We start from the raw sequence: 20,564 nt of genomic DNA on the forward strand, positions 1-20,564 counted from the left end.
CAAAAACAAAGCAAACAACACACAAAGATTAAGAAAACATGAAATCTCAAAATCCGTTTATCTAATAGCAGTGAACTCTACATCTATATCAATACTCCGCAAGCCACCTGACGGTGTGTGGCGGAGGGTACTTTGAGTACCTCTATCGGTTCTTCATTTTATTCCAGTCTCGTATTGTTTGTGGAAAGAAAGATTGTCGGTATGCCTCTGTGTGGGCTCTAATCTCTCTGATTTTTTTGTTATGATTTTAGGGCGCAAAACTGCTACGGTCATTAGCACCCAGTCTGTGACTTAGGAAAAGGTAAAAAAAAAAACGAAACTGGAAACCAGCAGCAATGGGAACAAACCTCAAAAAATTGGAGAAATTAAAAACAGAAGGAAAGCTTAAAAACCACTATAGAAGGGGGTTGTCCCAAAAAGAGCTTCCAATGACTGATGTCATCTCACTGGCACTAATAAACTCAAGTACACGATCGGCTGAGTGTGTGTCATCTGCTAAAATGGAAGATATATCAGGCGACAGCTGTAGATGGGCACGTAACGGAGTAAAATAGGGTCACTCAAGTAAAATGTGTCTTACCATCCACAGCTGAGAGCAGTGGGGACAGAGTGGGGGAGGATCGCCACTAAAGAGATGTCGATGGCTAAAAAGACAGTGCCCTATCCGGAGTCTAGTTAAAATTACCTCCTCCCGACGACGCGTTCGGGAGGAAGAGGTCCAAGCACAGGGAAGAGATTTCACGTCCCGCAATTTATTATGGGGAAGTGTCGACCAAAGTGCGTGCCATAAAAGAACACGACAAGATAAAACACTCCGTAGATCGGTGAAGGGAATCGTACGAATAGCTGGCCGAAGAAGAGAGACTGCAGCCTTGGCCACTATATCAGCCGCCTCATTTCCACAGATACCAACGTGTCCTGGGATCCAGAGGAACGACACCGAGAGGCCCCCCAAGTGGAGCAAGCGTAGGCAGTCCTGAATCCGGTGGACCAGAGGGTGGACAGGGTCAAGAGCTTGGAGACTGAGGAGAGAGCTGAGAGAATCTGAACAGATAACATACTGTATCCGCTGATGGCGGCGGATGTAGTGGACAGCCTGGAGAACAGTGTAAAGCTCAGCAGTATAAACCGAACACTGGTCGGATGTGGATACCATCTGGTCCTGGGGCGGAGGAGCGAAAAGAAGAGAGTGCATGTTGGAGTTCCCACATGGAGAAAACAGTATTGTAGCTTTCGCGATTTTGAGAGGAGAAAGCAAGAGCTCCCACTTCCGCTGCACGTTTCTTCAGGAGAAACGCTGGTGGGTAATTTGAAGAGCTCAAAATCTCAGCAAAGTGTTGACCCAATGAGTTACTAGAAATTGCGACGGGGTCCACTAATGTATCATGCGTGACAGTGAGCCCAGAGACCGGGGAGAAACTAGGCGCGCCTGAGAACCGTCGAATCCGACTCCAAACTTCCGAGGAGCGAGTGAAGGTGTTAAATGAGCTAGTAAAGAAGTCCCAGCTTGCATTCTTGCGATCGCGGATGACGCGACGGCACCGCGCACTGAATTGCTTATAGCGGATACAGTTGGCCAAAGTAGGATGGTGTCTGAAAACTCGAAGAGCACGTCGCCACTCACGTATTGCATCATGGCATGCCTCGTTCCACCAAGGAACTGGGGGGCGCCAGGGCAATTCGGAGGTGCGAGGTATTGAACGTTCCGCAGCTGCAAGAATAACGTCTGTAATATGAGTGTCCTCATTGTCGACGCTAGGAGAGTGACTGTCATCGAATGTCACTAGAGACGAAAAAAGTGTCCAATCGGCATGGGCAAACTTCCAGTGTCGCGGGCGCATATATGGCAGTTGTGGCTGCAATCGAAGGACACATGGAAAGTGGTCACTCGAGTGTGTATCAGCAAGGGCGAATCATTCGAAGCGCCGAGCTAGCAGAACAGTACCGACCAAAAGGTCCAAATGAGAGAAATTTGTCGTGGAGGCAGACAAAAATGTAGGGTCCCCAGTGTTGAGGCAAACTAGATCCGCTTGGTGTTGGTGGAAGACGTCTAGCAATAGTGAGCCACGCGAACAATGATGTGGAGATCCCCAAAGCGGGTGGTGGGCATTGAAGTCCCCAACCAGCAAATAGGGGGGCGGAAGCTGACCAAGAAGATGAAGGAGATCAGCTCGTGCCATTGGTGTGGACGATGGAATGTATACAGTACAAAGAGAAAAAGTATAGCCAGAAAGGGAAAGACGGACAGCGACAGCTTGGAAGGAAGTGTTTAAGTGGATTGAGTGATAATGGAGAGTATCATGGAGAAGAATCATGAGTCCTCCATGTGATGGAGTGCCTTCAACAGAGGGGAGATCAAATCGGACCGACTGAAAATGGGGGAAAACAAAGGGGTCGTGGGGTCGCAGCTTTGTTTCCTGAAGACACAAGACGACCAGCGAGTAGGATCGTAAGAGGATCGACAATTCATCCCGACTGGCTCAAATGCCGCGGATATTCCGATGGATAATAGACATAGGGTGGACAGAAAATGGAAGAATGTGACCAAGGTTGCCGTCATCTCGACTGCTCAGAGCTTGTGACTGACAGTGTGTAACAGCATTCAGCCGAAGGCAGAAGATCCTGATCCATAGGTTGTTCAGGAGCAGCTCCTGCCACCAGTGATCGACCGGTTGATCGGGCGCCAGCAGTGCGCCTCGGCGACACAGAAGACGGCCGAGGGCAGCTACCGCCAGGTGGTGCTGTAGATGAGACACGCCGTGGCGGAGAAGTTAGAGGAACCGGGTTTCTTATTAGCCTTCTTGGAAACAGTATGTTTAGATGAAGGAGGAACCAATGATTGTGAAGTTGGGGTACGTAAAAAATCTTCATGAGTAGGCTCTTTTTTGGAAGTCCGGGTGTCTGACTTTTGGGCTCGAGATTTAGCAGAACCTGATGAAGGGTGAGCCCTAGAGTGAGCAGGCGAAAGTGGGGAGGTTGAACGGGCGATCTTTGCGCAGGCTGATCTGACAACCGTGCACTACAGTTGAGATCACAAGTCTGCGTGGCCGCCTCCTTTGTTGGCCGAGGAGAGGCAAAGACAGTGCTGTATTTACCTGTCTGAGGCACAGTGGGCTTTCGACTGGCGAATAATTTTCGTGCAGCAAAGGTAGACACCTTTTCCTTCACTCTGATTTCCTGAATGAGCTTTTTGTCTTTAAAAATACGGCAATCTCGAGAGGAAGCAGCGTGGTCACCCATACAGTTGATGCAACGATGGGATGGAGGTGGACAAGCAAACTCATGGGCATCCTTGCCACACGTAACACATTTGGCCGGGTTGGAACAGGACTGGCTGGTATGATTGAACCGCTGACACCGATAGCAACGCGTAGGGTTTGGGATGTAAGGGCGAACGGAAATTATCTCATAGCCCACTTTTATGTTTGATGGGAGTTGAACTTTGTTAAATGTCAAGAAGACAGTACGGGTTGGAATGATGTTCGTGTCAACCCTTTTCATGACTCGATGAACAGGTTGGTTTTTTGGTTTTGGTTTTAGTTTTAGGGCGCAAAACTGCTATGGTCATCAGCGCCCGGTCCGTGACTTTGGAAACAGTAAAAAACCAAAAATGGAAACCAGCAGCAATGGGAACGAAACTCAAAAATTGGAGAAACTAAAAGCAGAAGGAAGGCTTAAAAATCCACTACATAAAGGGGTTGGTTGTCCCCAAAAAAAGCTTCAAATGACTGACGTCATTTCACTGGCACTAAAACTCGAGAACGCGATCGGCCAAGATCGTGTCATCTGCTAAAATTGACGATATATCAGGTGACAGCTGTAGATGGGCGTGTAACGGAGTAAAATAGCGGCACTCAATTAAAAGATGTCTTACCGTCCACAGCTGAGAGCAGTGGGGACAGAGTGGGGGAGGATTGCCGCTTAAAAGATGTCGATGGCTAAAAAGACAGTGCCCTATCCGGAGTCTAGTTAAAATTACCTCCTCCCGACGACGCGTTCAGGAGGATGAGGTCCAAGCACAAAGAAGAGATTTCACGTCCCGCAATTTATTATGGGGAAGTGTCGACCAATGTGCGTGCCATAAAAAAAACAACAAGACGACATAAAACGCTCCTTAGATCGGCGAAGGAAATCGATTGAATAGCTGGCCGAAGAAGAGAGACTGCAGCCTTGGCCGCTATATCGGCCACCTCATTTCCACAGATACCAACGTGTCCCGGGAGCCAGAGGAACACCACCGAGACGCCCCCCAGGTGGAGCAAGCGCAGACAGTCCTGAATCCGGTGGACCAGAGGGTGGACAGGGTAAAGAGCTTGGAGACTGAGGAGAGAGCTGAGAGAATCTGAACAGATAACATACTGTATCCGCTGATGGCGGCGGATGTAGTGGACAGCCTGGAGAACAGCGTAAAGCTCCGCAGTATAAGCCGAACACTGGTCGGGAAGCCGAAATTGATTTGGGGTGTCACCAACAATATAGGCACTCCATACACCAAACGATGTTTTTGAGCCATCAGCGTAAATAAATGTGGCTTCCTTCATTTGAGCACATAGAGCAGAAAATGCCCGATGATAAACAAGTGAAGGGGTACCATCCTTGGTAAACTGACAAATGTCACGGAGCAGGCAGATCCGGGGACGGAGCCAAGGCGGTGCTGTACCCCAAGTTGTCAAGAAGGTTTTAGGAAAGTGGAAGAAAAGAGAATGGAGCAGTTGACGGAAGCGGACTCCCGGTGGTAGTAGGGAGGAGGGGCGGCCTGCATATCCTACATCAAAGGAGGCGTCGAAAAAAATGTCATGGGCTGGAATAGCAGGCATGGAAGACAGATGGCTAGCATAACGACTCAGAAGGACAGCTCGCCGATTGGACAGCGGAGGTTCAGCAATCTCAGCATAAAGGCTTTCCACTGGGCTGGTGTAAAAAGCTCCAGACACTAAACGTAATCCATGGTGGTGGACAAAGTCGAGACGCCGAAGAATAGACGGCCGAGCAGAGGAGTAGACTAAGCTTCCATAGTCCAATTTCGAGTGCACTAAGGCGCGATAGAGGCGGAGAAGGACCACTCGGTCCGCTCCCCAGGAGGTACCATTCAGGACACGGAGGGTGTTGAGGGATCGCAGACAGCGAGCCGAAAGATAGGAAACGTGGGAGGATCAGCACAGTTTTCTGTCAAACATAAGACCCAAGAATTTAGCGACGTCCAAAAACAGAAGGTTGACAGGTCCTAGATGTAAGGAGGGTGGAAGAAACTCCTTACGTCGCCAAAAATTAACACTAACGGTCTTGCTGGGAGAAAAACGGAAGCCGGTTTCGATGCTCGTAGAGTGGAGGCGATCGAGACATCCTTGAAGACGTCGTTCAAGAAGGCTGGTCCGTTGAGAGCTGTAGTACATCGCAAAATCGTCCACAAAGAGGGAGCCCGAGACAACAGGAAGGAGACAATCCATAATTGGATTTATGGCAATGGCAAACAGTACAACACTCAGCACGGAACCCTGGGGTACCCCGTTTTCTTGGGAGAAAGTACGGGAGAGAGTAGTGTTCACCCGCACTCTAAATGTGCACTCTGCCATAAATTCGCGAAGAAAAAGGGGCAGCCGACCTAGAAAGCCCAAAGAGAACAGTGTGCGGAGGATGCCTGTCCTCCAACAGGTATCGTATGCTCTCTCCAGACCAAAAAATATTGCTACTGTTTGGCGTTTCCGAAGAAAATTGTTCATGATATAAGTGGAGAGAGCAACAAGATGGTCAACTGCAGAATGATGCTTTCGGAATCCACATTGGGCAGGTGTTAAAAGACTGCGAGACTTCAGCCACCAAGGTAATAGGCAATTCACCATACGCTCCAAAACCTTACATACACTACTCGTGAGAGAAATAGGGCGATAGCTAGAGGGGAGATGTTTGTCCTTTCCAGGTTTCGGAACAGGAACGACGATAGCTTCCCGCCATCGTCTGGGAAAAGTACTGTCGGTCCAAATTCGATTATAAAGGCGAAGGAGGTAACTCAGACTATGGGTTGATAAATGCAGCAACATTTGGACGTGGATACCATCCGGTCCTGGGGTGGAGGAGCGAGAAGAAGAGAGTGCATGTTGGAGTTCCCGCATGGAGAAAACAGTATTGTAGCTTTCGCGATTTTAAGAGGAGAAAGCAAGAGCTCCCACTTCCGCTGCACATTTCTTCAGGAGAAAAGCTGGCGGGTAATTTGAAGAGCTCGAAATGTCAGCAAAGTGCTGACCCAATGAGTTAGAAATTGCGACGGGGTCCACTAATGTATCATGCGTGACAGTGAGCCCAGAGACCGGGGAGAAACTAGGCGCGCCTGAGAACCGTCGAATCCGACTCCAAACTTCCGAGAGCGAGTGAAGGTGTTAAATGAGCTAATAAAGAATTTCCAGCTTGCCTTCTTGCTATCGCGGATGACGCGACGGCATCGCGCACGGAACTGCTTATAGCGGATACAGTTGGCCAAAGTAGGATGGTGTCTGAAAACTCGAAGAGCACGTCGCCACTCACGTATTGCATCATGGCACGCCTCGTTCCACCAAGGAACTGGGGGGGGCGCCGGGGCAATTCGGAGGTGCGTGGTATTAAACGTTCCGCAGCTGTAAGAATAACGTCAGTAATATGTGTGACCTCATCGTCGACACTGGGAAAGCGACGGACATAGAATGTCGCGAGAGACGAAAAAAGTGTCTAATCGGCTGGGGCAAACTTCCAATGTCGCGAGCCCATATACGGCAGTTGAGGCTGTAGTCTAAGGACACACGGAAAGTGGTCACTCAAGTGTGTATCATCAAGGGCGAAGCAGTTGAAGCGCCGAGCTAGTGGAACAGTACCGACCAAAAGATCCAAATGAGAGAAATTTGTCATGGAGGCAGACAAAAATGTAGGGTCCCCAGTGTTGAGGCAAACTAGATCCGGTTGGTGGAAGACGTCTAGCAATAGTGAGCCACGTGGACAAGGATGTGGAGCTGCCCAAAGCGGGTGGTGGGCATTGAAGTCCCCAACCAGCAAATAGGGGGGCGGAAGCTGACCAAGAAGATGAAGGAGATCAGCTCGTGCCATTTGTGTGGACGATGGAATGTATACAGTACAAAGAGAAAAAGTATAGCCAGAAAGGGAAAGACGGACAGCGACAGCTTGGAAGGAAGTGTTTAAGTGGATTGGGTGATAATGGAGAGTATCATGGAGAAGAATCATGAGTCCTCCATGGGCTGGAGTGCCTTCAACAGAGGGGAGATCAAATTGGACGGACTGAAAATGGCGGAGAACAAAGTGGTCATGGGGACGCAGCATTGTTTCCTGAAGACTGAAGATGACCGGCGAGTAGGATCGTAAGAGGATCGACAATTCATCCCAATTGGCTCGAATGCCGCGGATATTCCGATGGATAATAGACATAGGGTGGACAGAAAATGGAGGAATGTGACCAAGGTTGCCGACAACCAAACGACTGCTCAGAGCTTGCGACCGACAGCATAGAATGGCATTCAGCTGAAGGCAGAAGATCCTGATCCACAGGTTGTTCAGGAGCAGCTCCTGCCACCAGTAATCGGCCGGTTGATCGGCCGCCAGCAGTGCGCCTCGGCGACACAGAAGACGGACGAGGGCGATTTCTGCCAGGTGGTGCTGTAGATGGGACACGCCATGGCGGAGAAGGAGATGAACTGGGTTTCTTAGTAGCCTTCTTGGAAATATGATGTTTAGATGAAGGAGGAACCGATGGTAGTGAAGTTGGGGTACGTAAAAAATCTTCACGAGTATGCTCTTTTTTCGGTCTGACTTTTGGGTTCGAGATTTAGCAGAACCCGATGAAGCGTGAGCCCTAGAGTGGGCAGGCGAAAGTGGTGAGGTTGAACGGGCGATCTTTGCGCTGGCTGATCGGACGACCGTGGCACTAAAGGTGAGGTCGCAAGTCTGCGTGGCCGCCTCCTTTGTTGGCCGAGGAGAAGCAAGGACAGTGCTGTATTTTCCTGTCTGAGGCACGGTGGGCTGTCGACTGGCGAATAATTTTCGAGCAGCAAAGGTCGACACCTTTTCCTTCACTCTGATTTCCTGGATGACATTTTCGTCTTTAAAAACGGGGCAATCTCGAGAGGAAGCAGTGTGGTCACCCATACAGTTGATGCAGCGAGGGGATGGAGGTGGACAAGCACACTCATGGGCATCCTTGCCACACAACACATTTGGCCGGGTTGGAACAGGACTGGCTGGTGTGATTGAACCGCTGACACTGATAGCAATGCGTAGGGTTTGGGACGTAAGGGCGAACAGAAATTATCTCATAGCCTGCTTTGATTTTCGATGGGAGTTGAACTTTGTCAAATGTCAAGAAGACAGTGCGGGTTGGAATGATGTTCGTGTCAACCCTTTTCGTAACTCTATGAACAGCCATTACGCCCTGGTCAGACAGGTAGTGCTGAATTTCTCCGTCGGACAATCTATCGAGGGAGCGTGTATAAACGACTCCATGTGAGGAATTTAAAGTGCGGTGCGCTTCAACCCGGACAGGGAAGGTGTGGAGCAGTGAAGTTCGCAGCAATTTTTGTGCCTGGAGGGCACTGACTGTTTCTAACAACAAGGTGCCATTCCGTAATCTGGAACATGACTTTACAGGACCTGCAATTGCGTCGACACGTTTCAGAATAATGAAACGGTTGACCGTGGAGAAGTCGTGACCTTCGTCAGACCGAGAAACAACAAGGAACTGTGGCAACGATGGAAGAACTGTCTGTGGCTGAGACTCAGTGAACTTACGCTTGTGAGCAGACATAGTGGAAGGTGAGGAAACCATTGCGGAAGAATCCCCCATGATTACCGGCGTCTCCGATGGCGCGCTCCTCCATTGTGGGGGCCCTCTCTGAGGGCACTCCCGCCTTAGGTGATTGTTCACACCTCAGGTCACACCTCCCGACAAATGGACGGAGGGACCAATCGGCACTTTCGGAAGGTATCAGCTCGGGTAATCAACCCTCCCTGGGCCTGGCCATTACCAGGGGGTACGTACGTGTCCTACCTGTCTACCCGGGGCGGGGAATTACGCGTTACCCGTCACCGGCTACGCACAAAATGCGTGGGTAGGCCTTCAGACACACACAGGGAGGAAGAAAGAGAAAGGGAAAAACAAAGAAAGAGAAAGGAAAGAAGAGAGGTCTGAAACGCCACAGCGGAGAACAGGGTAAAGAGAAGAGGTAAGGAAAAGAGAAGGACAAAGGAAGGATGAAAACATACAAGCAGAGAAGGAGAAGAATGCGTTACATTTACGAGCGTCTGTCTCCGGATGTAGGCACAAACCATACTCCCAGAGGGGGAGAAAGGGAAGGAAAGAGCCAGAGGTGAGGGGAGGGGGGGCAAAGATGGGGGGATAGGGAAGGTATGCAGCCCGGAAAGGAAGGAGGGCCACATTAGCTCGGGGTCCCGTACTCGCTACGCACGCATCCACAAAAGAGCTGTGGACCCCCTGAGGGGGGGGGGGGAATCCGAGTCTATGGACCTCTAGTCTTGTGGATGAATAGCGCGAGCTGGGTGTCACACGATCATATTTTTCGAAACCCATGCTGATTTCTACAGAGTAGATTTCTAGTCTCCAGAAAAGTCCTTATACTCGTACTTAACACGTGTTCCAAAATTCTACAACTGATCAACATAACTAGGTTAAAAATTCCAATGTTAGCAGACACTGTCATAGTCCCTTGTCTCTGCTCACGTGTAGCATACTCACAAATTTAGAACTCCACAGTCCACTCCCGGCACAATCTATAGATCATTTACATCAGACACACTCACGTCAAGGTTGGTCACTGATTTACACGTAAGTACAAAAGGGGCACGCATTCTGAGTAGTCAATTTTGATCAGTAAGTTGCTTATGTAAAACCAGCTTTAGTGTGGTGTGCTGGTCACCAGCCAAGTCACCTGCCAATAAGAGCTCACTTGCCGGAAATGGCAGACATTTCCTGGATTCCTATGGACCATATTCATCAAGACTTGGTGTTTGAATATAAAAGGTTGACAATCAATACTGTTGTTGAATGCAATACATCGTAAATACTTGCAAAAAGATGAGACTGAGTTATAAGTGGCACAAGAAAGGTAGCGACTGGGCCCCTCGCCACGTATTGGTTTGTTCTGGAACACTTTGCATCAACTGTCCTGTTTTTCCATTGCTGCCGCAGCCTAGCAGTAGTTTTATCATAATCATGCAGTGAAGCTAAACATTGGAAGTTGTGCTGACAACACCAATCATAGATTACATCAGCATTTTCTCTCATATCTTCCCTCTGTGCAAGAGTCAAAAACATTCCCTCAATTCCACCACCACCACCGGCGGTGCAAACTGTTTGTGGTTTTGTGCCACTTACAACTCATTCAACCATGTAAAATCTCAAGAGGAAGAAAACAGGACAAAGTAAAGAGAGATGTCAAGTAAGAATGTAGAATTGAGGCAAACCTTCTAGGAAGACAGGTAAAATTGGGGAATTTTTAGCACTGACCTTATGGGTTTTTCACAGAGGACACAAATTTACGGCACAGAATTGTGAAGAACATAATATCAAAGAATGTAAAATCAAAGTTCTACCGTAATAAAATTTCAATAGACGTGATTACGGCCAGTTAAAATGTAAGAGAGACAGAAATTTAATTATTACTTAAGGAATATTTGGAGCAGATTACAGTTCACAAAAACTGTAACAATTCTTAATTTTGTTTTTATGTCACAAAAACAAGAGAGAGCAGTCAGGGGAATAAAAAAATTAAAAATTCTAGAAATACTGTCAATAACGTACAAAATCTTCAATGAATAGTATAGAAAAGAACTACTAATTTTTAGAAGCTGTTTTAGCACACTGGACCCTCTCGAAATGATGAACAAAGTTACACGAGAAAGGAATGAGTGGTTACCCGCAAATTTTGAGAAATACTACTAAAACCCCTTGAAAACAAAGTAATTATTTGACTTGTATTTGTATGAACATCAATACTACAGGTTCCATTAGACTTCAAAAGCAACGCTGAGAAATTCAAGAATAAAGGAATTACAAAACAAAAATAGGACTGCATGTTCATAACTACCAGAACTATTCTCACCATTAAACAACTAGTTTATAAATAACACTCAAAAGTTTAAAAGTAGGCCAATAATTTATGATTGACATACCAAAAAGAAAGCAGCACAAATTAACAGCAGAGTTGTAAAACTAGTTGATAATGTTATGTAGTTGGGGCAGTTTAGGAAACTAACTTGATGGATAGCAGAGAAAAAGTGGCTTGGAGTGCTTATGGTGAACTGAACAGAGAAGTCAGGACCAAGAGTCCACTGTGTGAAATAAAAAGATCTACAATCGGTGTGTATTATAGGGATTTTTATTTAGTGGCAGTGGGAATGAACTTTCAATGGATAAACCATTATCAAGTGAGGGCTGCTAAATGAACAAAGAGAGATATTTTAGAAATAACAGGAGACATGAAAACAAACACATAGACAGGGAAACTGACTGAAGGGAAAACTTACTTATGATTACAATGAAAATTAAGTTGAGATGGAAAGGGCATACAAAAAGGTTTAACACAATATCAAATAATGGAAAATCCAGGAGGGAATAATAAATAACATTATTCCAACTGTAATGTCAGACAGTTTCTAATTTTACAACTTACTGCCCAATGTATTTTTCACACACATTAGTGTGAACCACCAAATCTCTTTCAAAATGCCATGGGAGTTTCACACCAATGTCAAAAAGGATACTTCATCTAACACTGAAACATTATTCCATGGCAGCACAAGGCAAGTAAGCACACTACTCAACAATTTGAGTGTGTTTCCAGAGGTAACTTCACCAAAATCAAACTGACTACTACCTGCATCTCAACCAGAATAATAAGTACACTACCAGCCCACGTCAAATTTATTTTGTTATTTTCAGTTTCCCACTGCCGCCCCCCCCCCCCCCCCCAGCCACCCCCACCTGTCTTTTCATATTCATATTGTGACACCCGTACGTTATCTATGTTACGTGCATTGAGTTTTCATGAGTTGTTTATGTCTGCCATTTTGCTGCCAGCTTAGGTCAAAGCCAACGGAAGGCATCTAAGACCTCAGTTAACCCTACAAAACTCCAGCTAGTCTGTCTATCAGTAAATTTAATAAATTTCTTTAATGAATTTTCTTGTTAATATAATTATTGTTTCTTCTTGGTAATCGAAGGTATCAATTAAACCACCTTCTCATTTGAATGTTGAACTCATAAATCTAATACTTTCTCTCACACTTTTTACATTTAATTATTAAAACCAATTTTGCAATCACACAATGCACATTTTCACCTACTACTGAGCATGAACACATGCCAATCCAGCACTTCAATCAATTAGACTTTGTAGAAAATGATTGGAACAAAAACCTTAATCCAAGTAATTAAGAGCATACGTACCTTAGAATTTCCAGTTACTGTAGTGTAAAATACTATAACACTTTCAATTGACCCCAAAAAATTTTGACACGAGTTCTGTTTCTTCTTACTGCAACATTTCCCCCCTTTCTTACTACATATTTTTTTCTTTATCTTCTTGGGTACTGGTTTCTGCAGTTCTTCCAGATTTTCTCTAACACAATTAAGTTCATTGTTCTTTGTAATCAAATCTTCAGGTCCCAAAACGTTTTCACTGTATTTCCTAGGTGATAAATACGAAAATGCTACGAACACTATAAGTACAAGTAAGACTGGATAAAACAAGGACCCAACAAGAGGAATCCCAAATAAGACTGCCATTGTAATGCCCCAGCAAACCTGAAACAGTAGGAAAGTACAATAAATTACATGCCGGTCTTTTAAATTATGCCACATTTATAGACTGCACAACTTTTAATCTACACATGATTACTATGCAAATACACTTCAGTGTTTGGCAAAAGTTTCATAGAATCACTTTCAGACTACTACTCCACCTTCCACTCTCTGACAGCATGTGGGCAAAATTAACACCTAAATGTTTTCATCTGAGTTCAGAATTCTCTTATTTTATTACACTGCAGTTTTTCCTCATGTAAGTGAGAGTCAATAAAATATTTTGTTGTAAAACCTGGTGAACAAAATTTCATGAAAAGATCTCATCGCAAAAAAAAAAACCTCTGTTTTAATGATTGGCACCCCAACTGACATACTATATTCATGATACTCTCTCCCGTTTTACAATACAAAATGAGTTGCCCTTCTTTGAACATTTTCGATGACCTCTGTCAATACTATCAAATAACCCCATATCATGCAACAAAGCTGTATTATAGGATGGACTAGCGTAGGCAGTCTCTCTACATGATTTGTTGTACCTTCAAAGCATTCTACTAACACAATAGTCTTTGGCTTGCCTCCACAACATTTTCTATGTGATGGTTCCAATTTAAGTTGTTCATAAGGGTAATCTATAGGTATTTAGTTGAAACTACAACCTTTCAAGTTGTATTATTTATCATGTAAGTAAAAATTAATGGATTTTTTTAGTTCTCATTTGGAGGACCTCACAATTTTTATTGCCACTTTTCACACGATACACATACCTTGTCTACTTGGTTTTGATCTTCTAGTGACTTTACTAGGTAGTAAACAACAGTATTATCTGCAAGCAATGAAAGAGGGCTGCTCAGATTGCCTCCAAGATTGTTTATGTAAATTAAGAACAGCAGAGGGTCAATATCTTTCCCTTGATCAAGTCTAGGCACTGCTTTAGTTTCACTACATGACTCTGATGTGGACTCTGATCACAATCTATTGTTTATGAACTGTAGATTAAAACTGAAGAAACTGCAAAAAGTTGGGAATTTAAGGAGATGGGACCTAGATAAACTGAAAGAACCAGAGGTTGTACAGATTTTCAGGGAGAGCATAAGGGAACAATTGACAGGAATGGGGAAAGAAATACAGTAGAAGAAGAATGGGTAGCTTTGAGAGATGAAGTAGTGAAGGCAGCAGAGGACCTAGTAGGTAAAAAGACAAGGGCTAGTAGAAATCCTTGGGTAACAGAAGAAAACTGAATTTAATTGATGAAAGGAGAAGATATAAAAATGCAGTAAATGAAGCAGGCAAGATGTATGAGACAGGCGAAATACCCTCAGACTTCAAGAAGAATATAATAATTCCGATCCCAAAGAAGGCAGGTGCTGACAGATGTGAAAGTTACCAAACAATCAGTTTAATAAGTCACGGATGCAAAATACTAACGCATATTCTCTACAGACGAATGGAAAAACTGATAGAAGCCTCGCGGAAGATCAGTTTGGATTCTGTAGAAATGTTGGAACACATGAGGCAATACTGACCCTACGACTTATCTTAGAAGATAGATTAAAGAAAGGCAAACCTACGTTTCTAGCATTTGTAGACTTAGAGAAAGATTTTGACAATGTTGACTGGAATACTCTCTTTCAAATTCTGAAGGTGGCAGGGGTAAAATACACGGAGCGAAAGGCTATTTACAATTTGTACAGAAAGCAGATGGCAGTTATAAGAGTCGAGAGGTATGAAAGGGAAGCAGTGGTTGGGAAGGGAGTGAGACAGGGATGTAGCCTATCCCCAATGCTATTCAATCTGTATATTGAGTAAGCAGTGAAGGAAACAAAGAAAAATTCGGAGTAGGTATTAAAATCCATGGAGAAGAAATAAAAACTTTGAGGTTCGCCAATGACATTGTAATTCTGTCAGAGACAGCAAAGGAATTGGAAGAGCAGTTGAACGGAATGGACAGTATCATGAAAGGAGGGTATAAGATGAACATCAACAAAAACAAAATGAGGACAATGGAATATAGTCGAATTAAGTCGGGTGATGCTGAGGGAATTAGATTAGGAAATGAGACACTTAAAGCAGTAAAGGAGTTTTGCTATTTGGGGAGCAAAATAACTGATGATGGTCGAAGTAGAGCGGATATCAAATGTAGACTGGCAATGGGAAGGAAAGCGTTTCTCAAGACATTTGTTAACATCGAGTATTGATTTAAGTGTCAGCAAGTCATCTGATAGTATTTGTATGGAGCGTAGCCATGTATGGAAGTGAAACATGGACGATAAATAGTTTGGACAAGAAGAGAATAGAAGCTTTCAAAATGTGGTGCTACAGAAGAATGCTGAAGATTAGATGGATAGATCATATAACTAATGAGGAGGTATTGAATAGGATTGGGGAGAAGAGAAGTTTGTGGCACAACTTAACTAGAAAAAGGGATCGGTTGGTAGGACATGTTCTGAGGCATCAAGGGATCACCAATTTAGTATTGGAGGGCAGCGTGGAGGGTAAAAATTGAAGAGGGAGACCAAGAGATGAATACACTAAACAGATTCAGAAGGATGTAGGTTGCAGTAGGTACTGGGAGATGAAGAAGCTTGCACAGGATAGAGTAGCATGGAGAGCTGCATCAAACCAGTCTCAGGACTGAAGACAACAACAACAAACAACAACAACAACAGATGACTCCCCGTCAATTACAAGCAACAGTGATCTTCCCGACAGAGACTTATTAATCCAATCACACAAATGAGACATCACTCCATTAGCTCACAATTTGTTTTGAAGTTGCTTTCTGAGGAACAGCACCAAAAGCCTTCCCAAGATCTTGAAATGAAAAAAAAAATTCCTGATTCCCTTTCGATAGTAATCATTATATCATGTGAACAAAGAACCAGTCGTATTTCACAACATTTTCTAAATCCCTGCTCATTACATGTCAACAGATTATTATCTTTGATGTATTTCAAAATTTTGGAACACAGTATACATTCCAAAAGCTTACAAAAAAATTAGAGACAGTAATGTGTGTCTGTAATTCAGGGGATTTCTTCTGTTTCATTTCTTGTGTACTGGTACAGCCTGAGTAACTCTCCAGTCTTTTGGTAGGTTTGCAGATCTTTCATCACGCAAAAAGTTATACACTATGGCTAAAAATGGAGTTATTTCATCTGCATACTCCAAAATCAACCTAACTGGTTCTGTTTATTAAGTGACTCCACTTCCTTTGCTACACCATGGGTATTTAGTTCCAAATAAATGAGGATGGCAGCTGCCACTGATTCTGCATCTTATCTGGTTAAGGAATTTTGGAAATCTGTAATTAGCAACTCCACTTCAATGGCACTGTCTTGAGTAACATAGCTATCAAGCAGCAAAGGTATTGATTTGTCTCTTGTCATTAGTATACCTTACACATGACAAGAATCTCTCTGTATTTTCTGCAAGATTTTGAGACAGAGCTTAATAGCAGACTAATACAGTTATCTCGTATTGAAGTCCACATAAAGTTTTGAGCATCTGCAAACCATTGTCTAGCTCTGAGATTTTGTGTTTCTTTAAATCAGGCCTTTTTTTCCACTGCTTCTGCAACAGTGCCCAGACCTGATTCATCTACCAAGGGGGATCTGATCTGTTTCTTAATAATTTGCTTAGTATAAAACACAGCTGTTGCCAACACTATTTATTTGAATTTAAGCCACATATGGTTGACGTTTAATAATTAGTATTGAAGGAATGGAGACTCACGCTCGGGAAGGTGCAATGTGAATTTACGTTTTGTTGATTTGGACATGATCATTAATACTTGCATTAATCTTGATGCTCTCCATTTGCTCAGAATTATTTGTAACTAGAAGGTTAAATACTTTATTGCAACCATTTACTAGATCTGTAATTATAGTTCAAACCGAACTTCTCTGCATACAAGATTTTAATTTTATTATGTCAGGCAACTACTTTTATTAAGTCAACTTACATTAATAAGAAGAAACTTTAAATTACATTTTTTTATCTACCATACATAATGTATAACTAAATGTTTTGTTACTCATCAAGCATATAACTTATTCTTAAACTACTAAGAATATATGTTTTATCTTAAATTATATTATCAAGGTTTTTTTTCAAATTTAATTTGATGCACTGCAAATGAATAAAAAACACATTAGAATTGTAATATAAAATCTTCTGAGGCAGCTGTCACAGTTCATGAACTGCATTTACCAGAAATCTTTACATCATTTCTTTTAAATACTCAAAACAATTTTCACGTTTGTAAGACAGACAGACAATCAATTTCAAAACTTAGTGATAGTTCAGGGTGAAAAATTTTAGATGGTGGTGGTGATGGTGAAAAAGTAAAGGACAAGTAGTCATCTGCAAAATAAAAATTTCAGATTTACAGAATCTGAATAGTTCAAACATTCGTTAAAGAAGGGGTTGCAGCTGATGATAGGCAATGGGTACAATGAGCTTTTTGGGGGAAGAGCAGGATGCCATCGGCACAATTTAAGTTGTCGTCCTTTCTTTCCTTCTTGGCTTCTAAGGAAATTTAAGCTCCCATTACAATCTCTTGTGTTCCCTCCCAGACTACTTCTGGCCACTTATTTGCCCCATCCTGCAGCACACTGTTTAAATTTCACGTACTACGTTGTCTCCCAGTTGATCTCTTACTAAATGACTTCTATGTGAATAATCTCAAAAATAATTGATCCTCTTTCATTTTCATTGGATGGCCTGACCTTTTAAGTCTTCTGGAATTTATTATGCTCAAATTATTGCTGCTTATAGTGAAATCATTTGCATTTCTGAGTTGGATCGTGTCTTCCATCTTTGCTCTTTGTTATCATAACACAGACCAAAGATTTGACTACAAAGTTTGTGTAAAAATACATATAACTGGTGTTCTTGCATTTTAAACACTATGCTTCTGCTTGTAGGTTAGGACTGGTCTGATGACTGATACAGCTTAATGCTAGTTTTCCTCGTCAGCAATTTAGATGCTGTCAGTTTGGGTATGGAGTAATATGCTGTATTGGCATTCGGCAGTCATTTTTACTTCTACTTGTCTCCGTGCCTGTCTATCACCAAGACCAGAAATTTGAACTGTAAAACAGATTTGAATTTATGTTTGCTGATTGCTGGATACAAGTGGTTGTCTTTTTCCATCCCTCCATCTTTGACCTATTACGTATTTTGTTTTCTGATTGTTTGCTTTTATGTCAAGTTTAGATGCAGCTTCTATGAGCTCCACAAATAAATACTATAACCATTTCACTTTTTCCTGTAAGTGCTATATCATCTGTGTACACTAAAACCCAAGTATTCCTCCTTTGGAGGATCCCAGCAGGTACTGTTTCGGTTTCTTCATTACTCTCTCCAAGGCTACATTAACGAGAAGAGGGGACAGAGCATCTCCCCGTCTTAGTTCAGTTTTATGTTTTAAAAAGTCAGAATTTATTCCATTTAGCAAAACCTTACTTATGTTATCATCCATGCGCATTTTACAGTGATTTATAAGTTTAATTGGAAACCCTAAATCTATCATTATATTCCACAGGTTTATTCTGTAAATGAGGCCATAAGCTTCCACAAAATAAACGCACAAGTAATTTATTTCTTTGTTTACATTCCTGTACTTTATCATTTATTGTTCTGGTTACAAGTATGTGTCAGTAGTGGATCTATTACTGTGAAAATCATTTTCACAATTCCCGATTATATTTTCTGTGTGTGGTTTCAAGCAGTTTAGCAGTAAACAAAATAAAATCTTACAGACCTTGTTAACTAGAGATATTCCCCTACAGTTTCTGAAGTAGTGATTTGACTTCCTGTGAAAAATTCATACCTCATTGTCTTTAACATATTTTCCTAAAATTATTTCACCTAGGAGTATTCCTCTCTCCAAGCACCTACTGTCCTTGACATTTCCCCCACCTCTTTGACATACAACCCACAGATTCCATATGATGAAGTATATACTGTGCTCGCACCACACCATAAAATCGATGTTCACACTGCTTTAAAAACTGTGACCTGGCTAAACTATGCATTTAAAGACAGGCTGAGTTGATTTTCCTACAACATTCTACAATATTAACTCACAACTGATAAGATTTTCAGTGTCAATGAAAGCCTCCACATTACTTCCCACAATTTCGCCCATAGTATCCAGCATTCTATATGTGTTTTTAACTCAGTTTCATTGCATGCTGCTTAATACAACAAGGACAACTTCAATTCTTTATCTCTCCAATGTGCACTATTCCAGTACCTCTTTTCACACTTATCAGTAGTTTTTCTGCTGTATGCCACACTGTAAAAGGAATTGGCCTTCAGACAAAGATAAAAGTCCAGCAACATTTCCCTCCCAGTAGGAATGTCAACAATACTGTAAGAACATGCTATATACATATTTGCACACAAATATAAGAAAAACATACATAATATCGAATTATAAGAAATATCCACGAAAATTAAAAAAAACAACGGCAAGCCATTCACATAATCCTGGCTGTCACGACATTTAAAATATTGAAATTTGATTCGAGTTAATTATTCTTTCAAATTAAGTTTCATTTTATGAAACATGTTGCGCTAGAAGCCAGAAACTACTTAGAAAACTGGGGTCGATGATACGGGAGAGGAAACTTCCGTACATAAACACAGTAGTTCTATGAGGCAGTGGTAAGTGAACGACAAACCAAACAACAAAAGCGGTATTGTGTTAACGCACCGCACTGGTTGTGGTAAAGCATACGGAAATGAGACGTGGGCGCATTAACACAATATTAACAGTAAGTGGCTATTCTTATACAGCTTTTGAAATGTTCAACAGTTACCACATGAAATTTAAGCATTTCGAGATTTGTTGCACGGAAACAAAACTTATATAAAAACTTGAAATAAACTGAGCATATTTGCGATTTCGCAGGTTGGATAGAGATATATTTCCCTACACCATTCATGAGATTTGCTTACAGATCGCTGCACTTGATAGCCGTAGGCGATGACGATGTTACCAAGCATGTTTGAAGTACCGCCCTAAAATAAATACTGAATCTCAAAATAGCAAATTAGGGGGAGAGAAAAATAAGAAATCCCTATTTGCTATCAGAAGCAAATATGATTTGGAAAATTTATGTCTCCTTGAAGACGCTGTGCTTTCGGATATCATCCACACCTTTCATTGTTTCCGATCCCTTAAATAAGAATGCCCAATTATCACATAAAATTTAACACAACTACTCGCTAAGACGAAAAAAAACTGACAGTGTTCTGCTTGCACAAAGTGAATACTTCGTGTACTATGCACGTTCGTGAAGATTAACTACGAGATTACCTGTCTACGGCAGCTTTTTAACTTCTGGCAAAATTGTTTCTTCACCACCCCAACCAAGGGGGGGTGATATCGACCGCTAACATCCAGAAGTCAACACACAGCACTCACAAATACTCCTAACATTTACGATCTGGCCTACGTGCCAAACCGAAATCGCCGCATGAGGCATCGTGTGTGTTATGTTTCTGCAGGATAACCAACATAGAGAACAGTTACGGAAAACGCTCACACCAATGAAAATTTAGTCAGAAAAATAAAATTACATTTTCTGATGTTATAAGTGTAACGCAGAAGCATAAAGTCCAACCGCTGTACTTCACGGTATTCTCACCGAAAATTCTGACGCTGTAATACAAGTTCGTTCTTTTCCTGAATTCTTACCTTCAATCACTGGACATAAACTGTCCTTTCAAGCATAGTAAATATGACATTGTTGGC

The 20,564-nt window shown here is 42.7% G+C and overlaps 1 protein-coding gene across 2 annotated transcripts in view; it reads right to left on the bottom strand.

Moving 5' to 3' along the window:
* The window catches only part of LOC126176108 (S-adenosyl-L-methionine-dependent tRNA 4-demethylwyosine synthase TYW1-like), a 120,127-nt gene extending 99,831 nt beyond the window's left edge, over positions 1-20,296 (bottom strand). For both annotated transcript variants that reach the window (XM_049923256.1, XM_049923248.1), the window contains exons 1-2: positions 20,127-20,296; positions 12,440-12,796 (exon numbers count right to left, since the gene is read on the bottom strand). In XM_049923256.1, coding sequence (XP_049779213.1) covers positions 12,440-12,778 — 339 coding nt within the window. In that variant the 5' untranslated portion in view covers positions 12,779-12,796; positions 20,127-20,296. The remainder of the gene's footprint in view (positions 1-12,439; positions 12,797-20,126) is intronic.
* Positions 20,297-20,564: the final 268 nt, after the last annotated feature.

This window comes from Schistocerca cancellata, chromosome 1 (genome assembly GCF_023864275.1).
Source record: "Schistocerca cancellata isolate TAMUIC-IGC-003103 chromosome 1, iqSchCanc2.1, whole genome shotgun sequence".
NCBI lineage: Eukaryota > Metazoa > Arthropoda > Insecta > Orthoptera > Acrididae > Schistocerca > Schistocerca cancellata.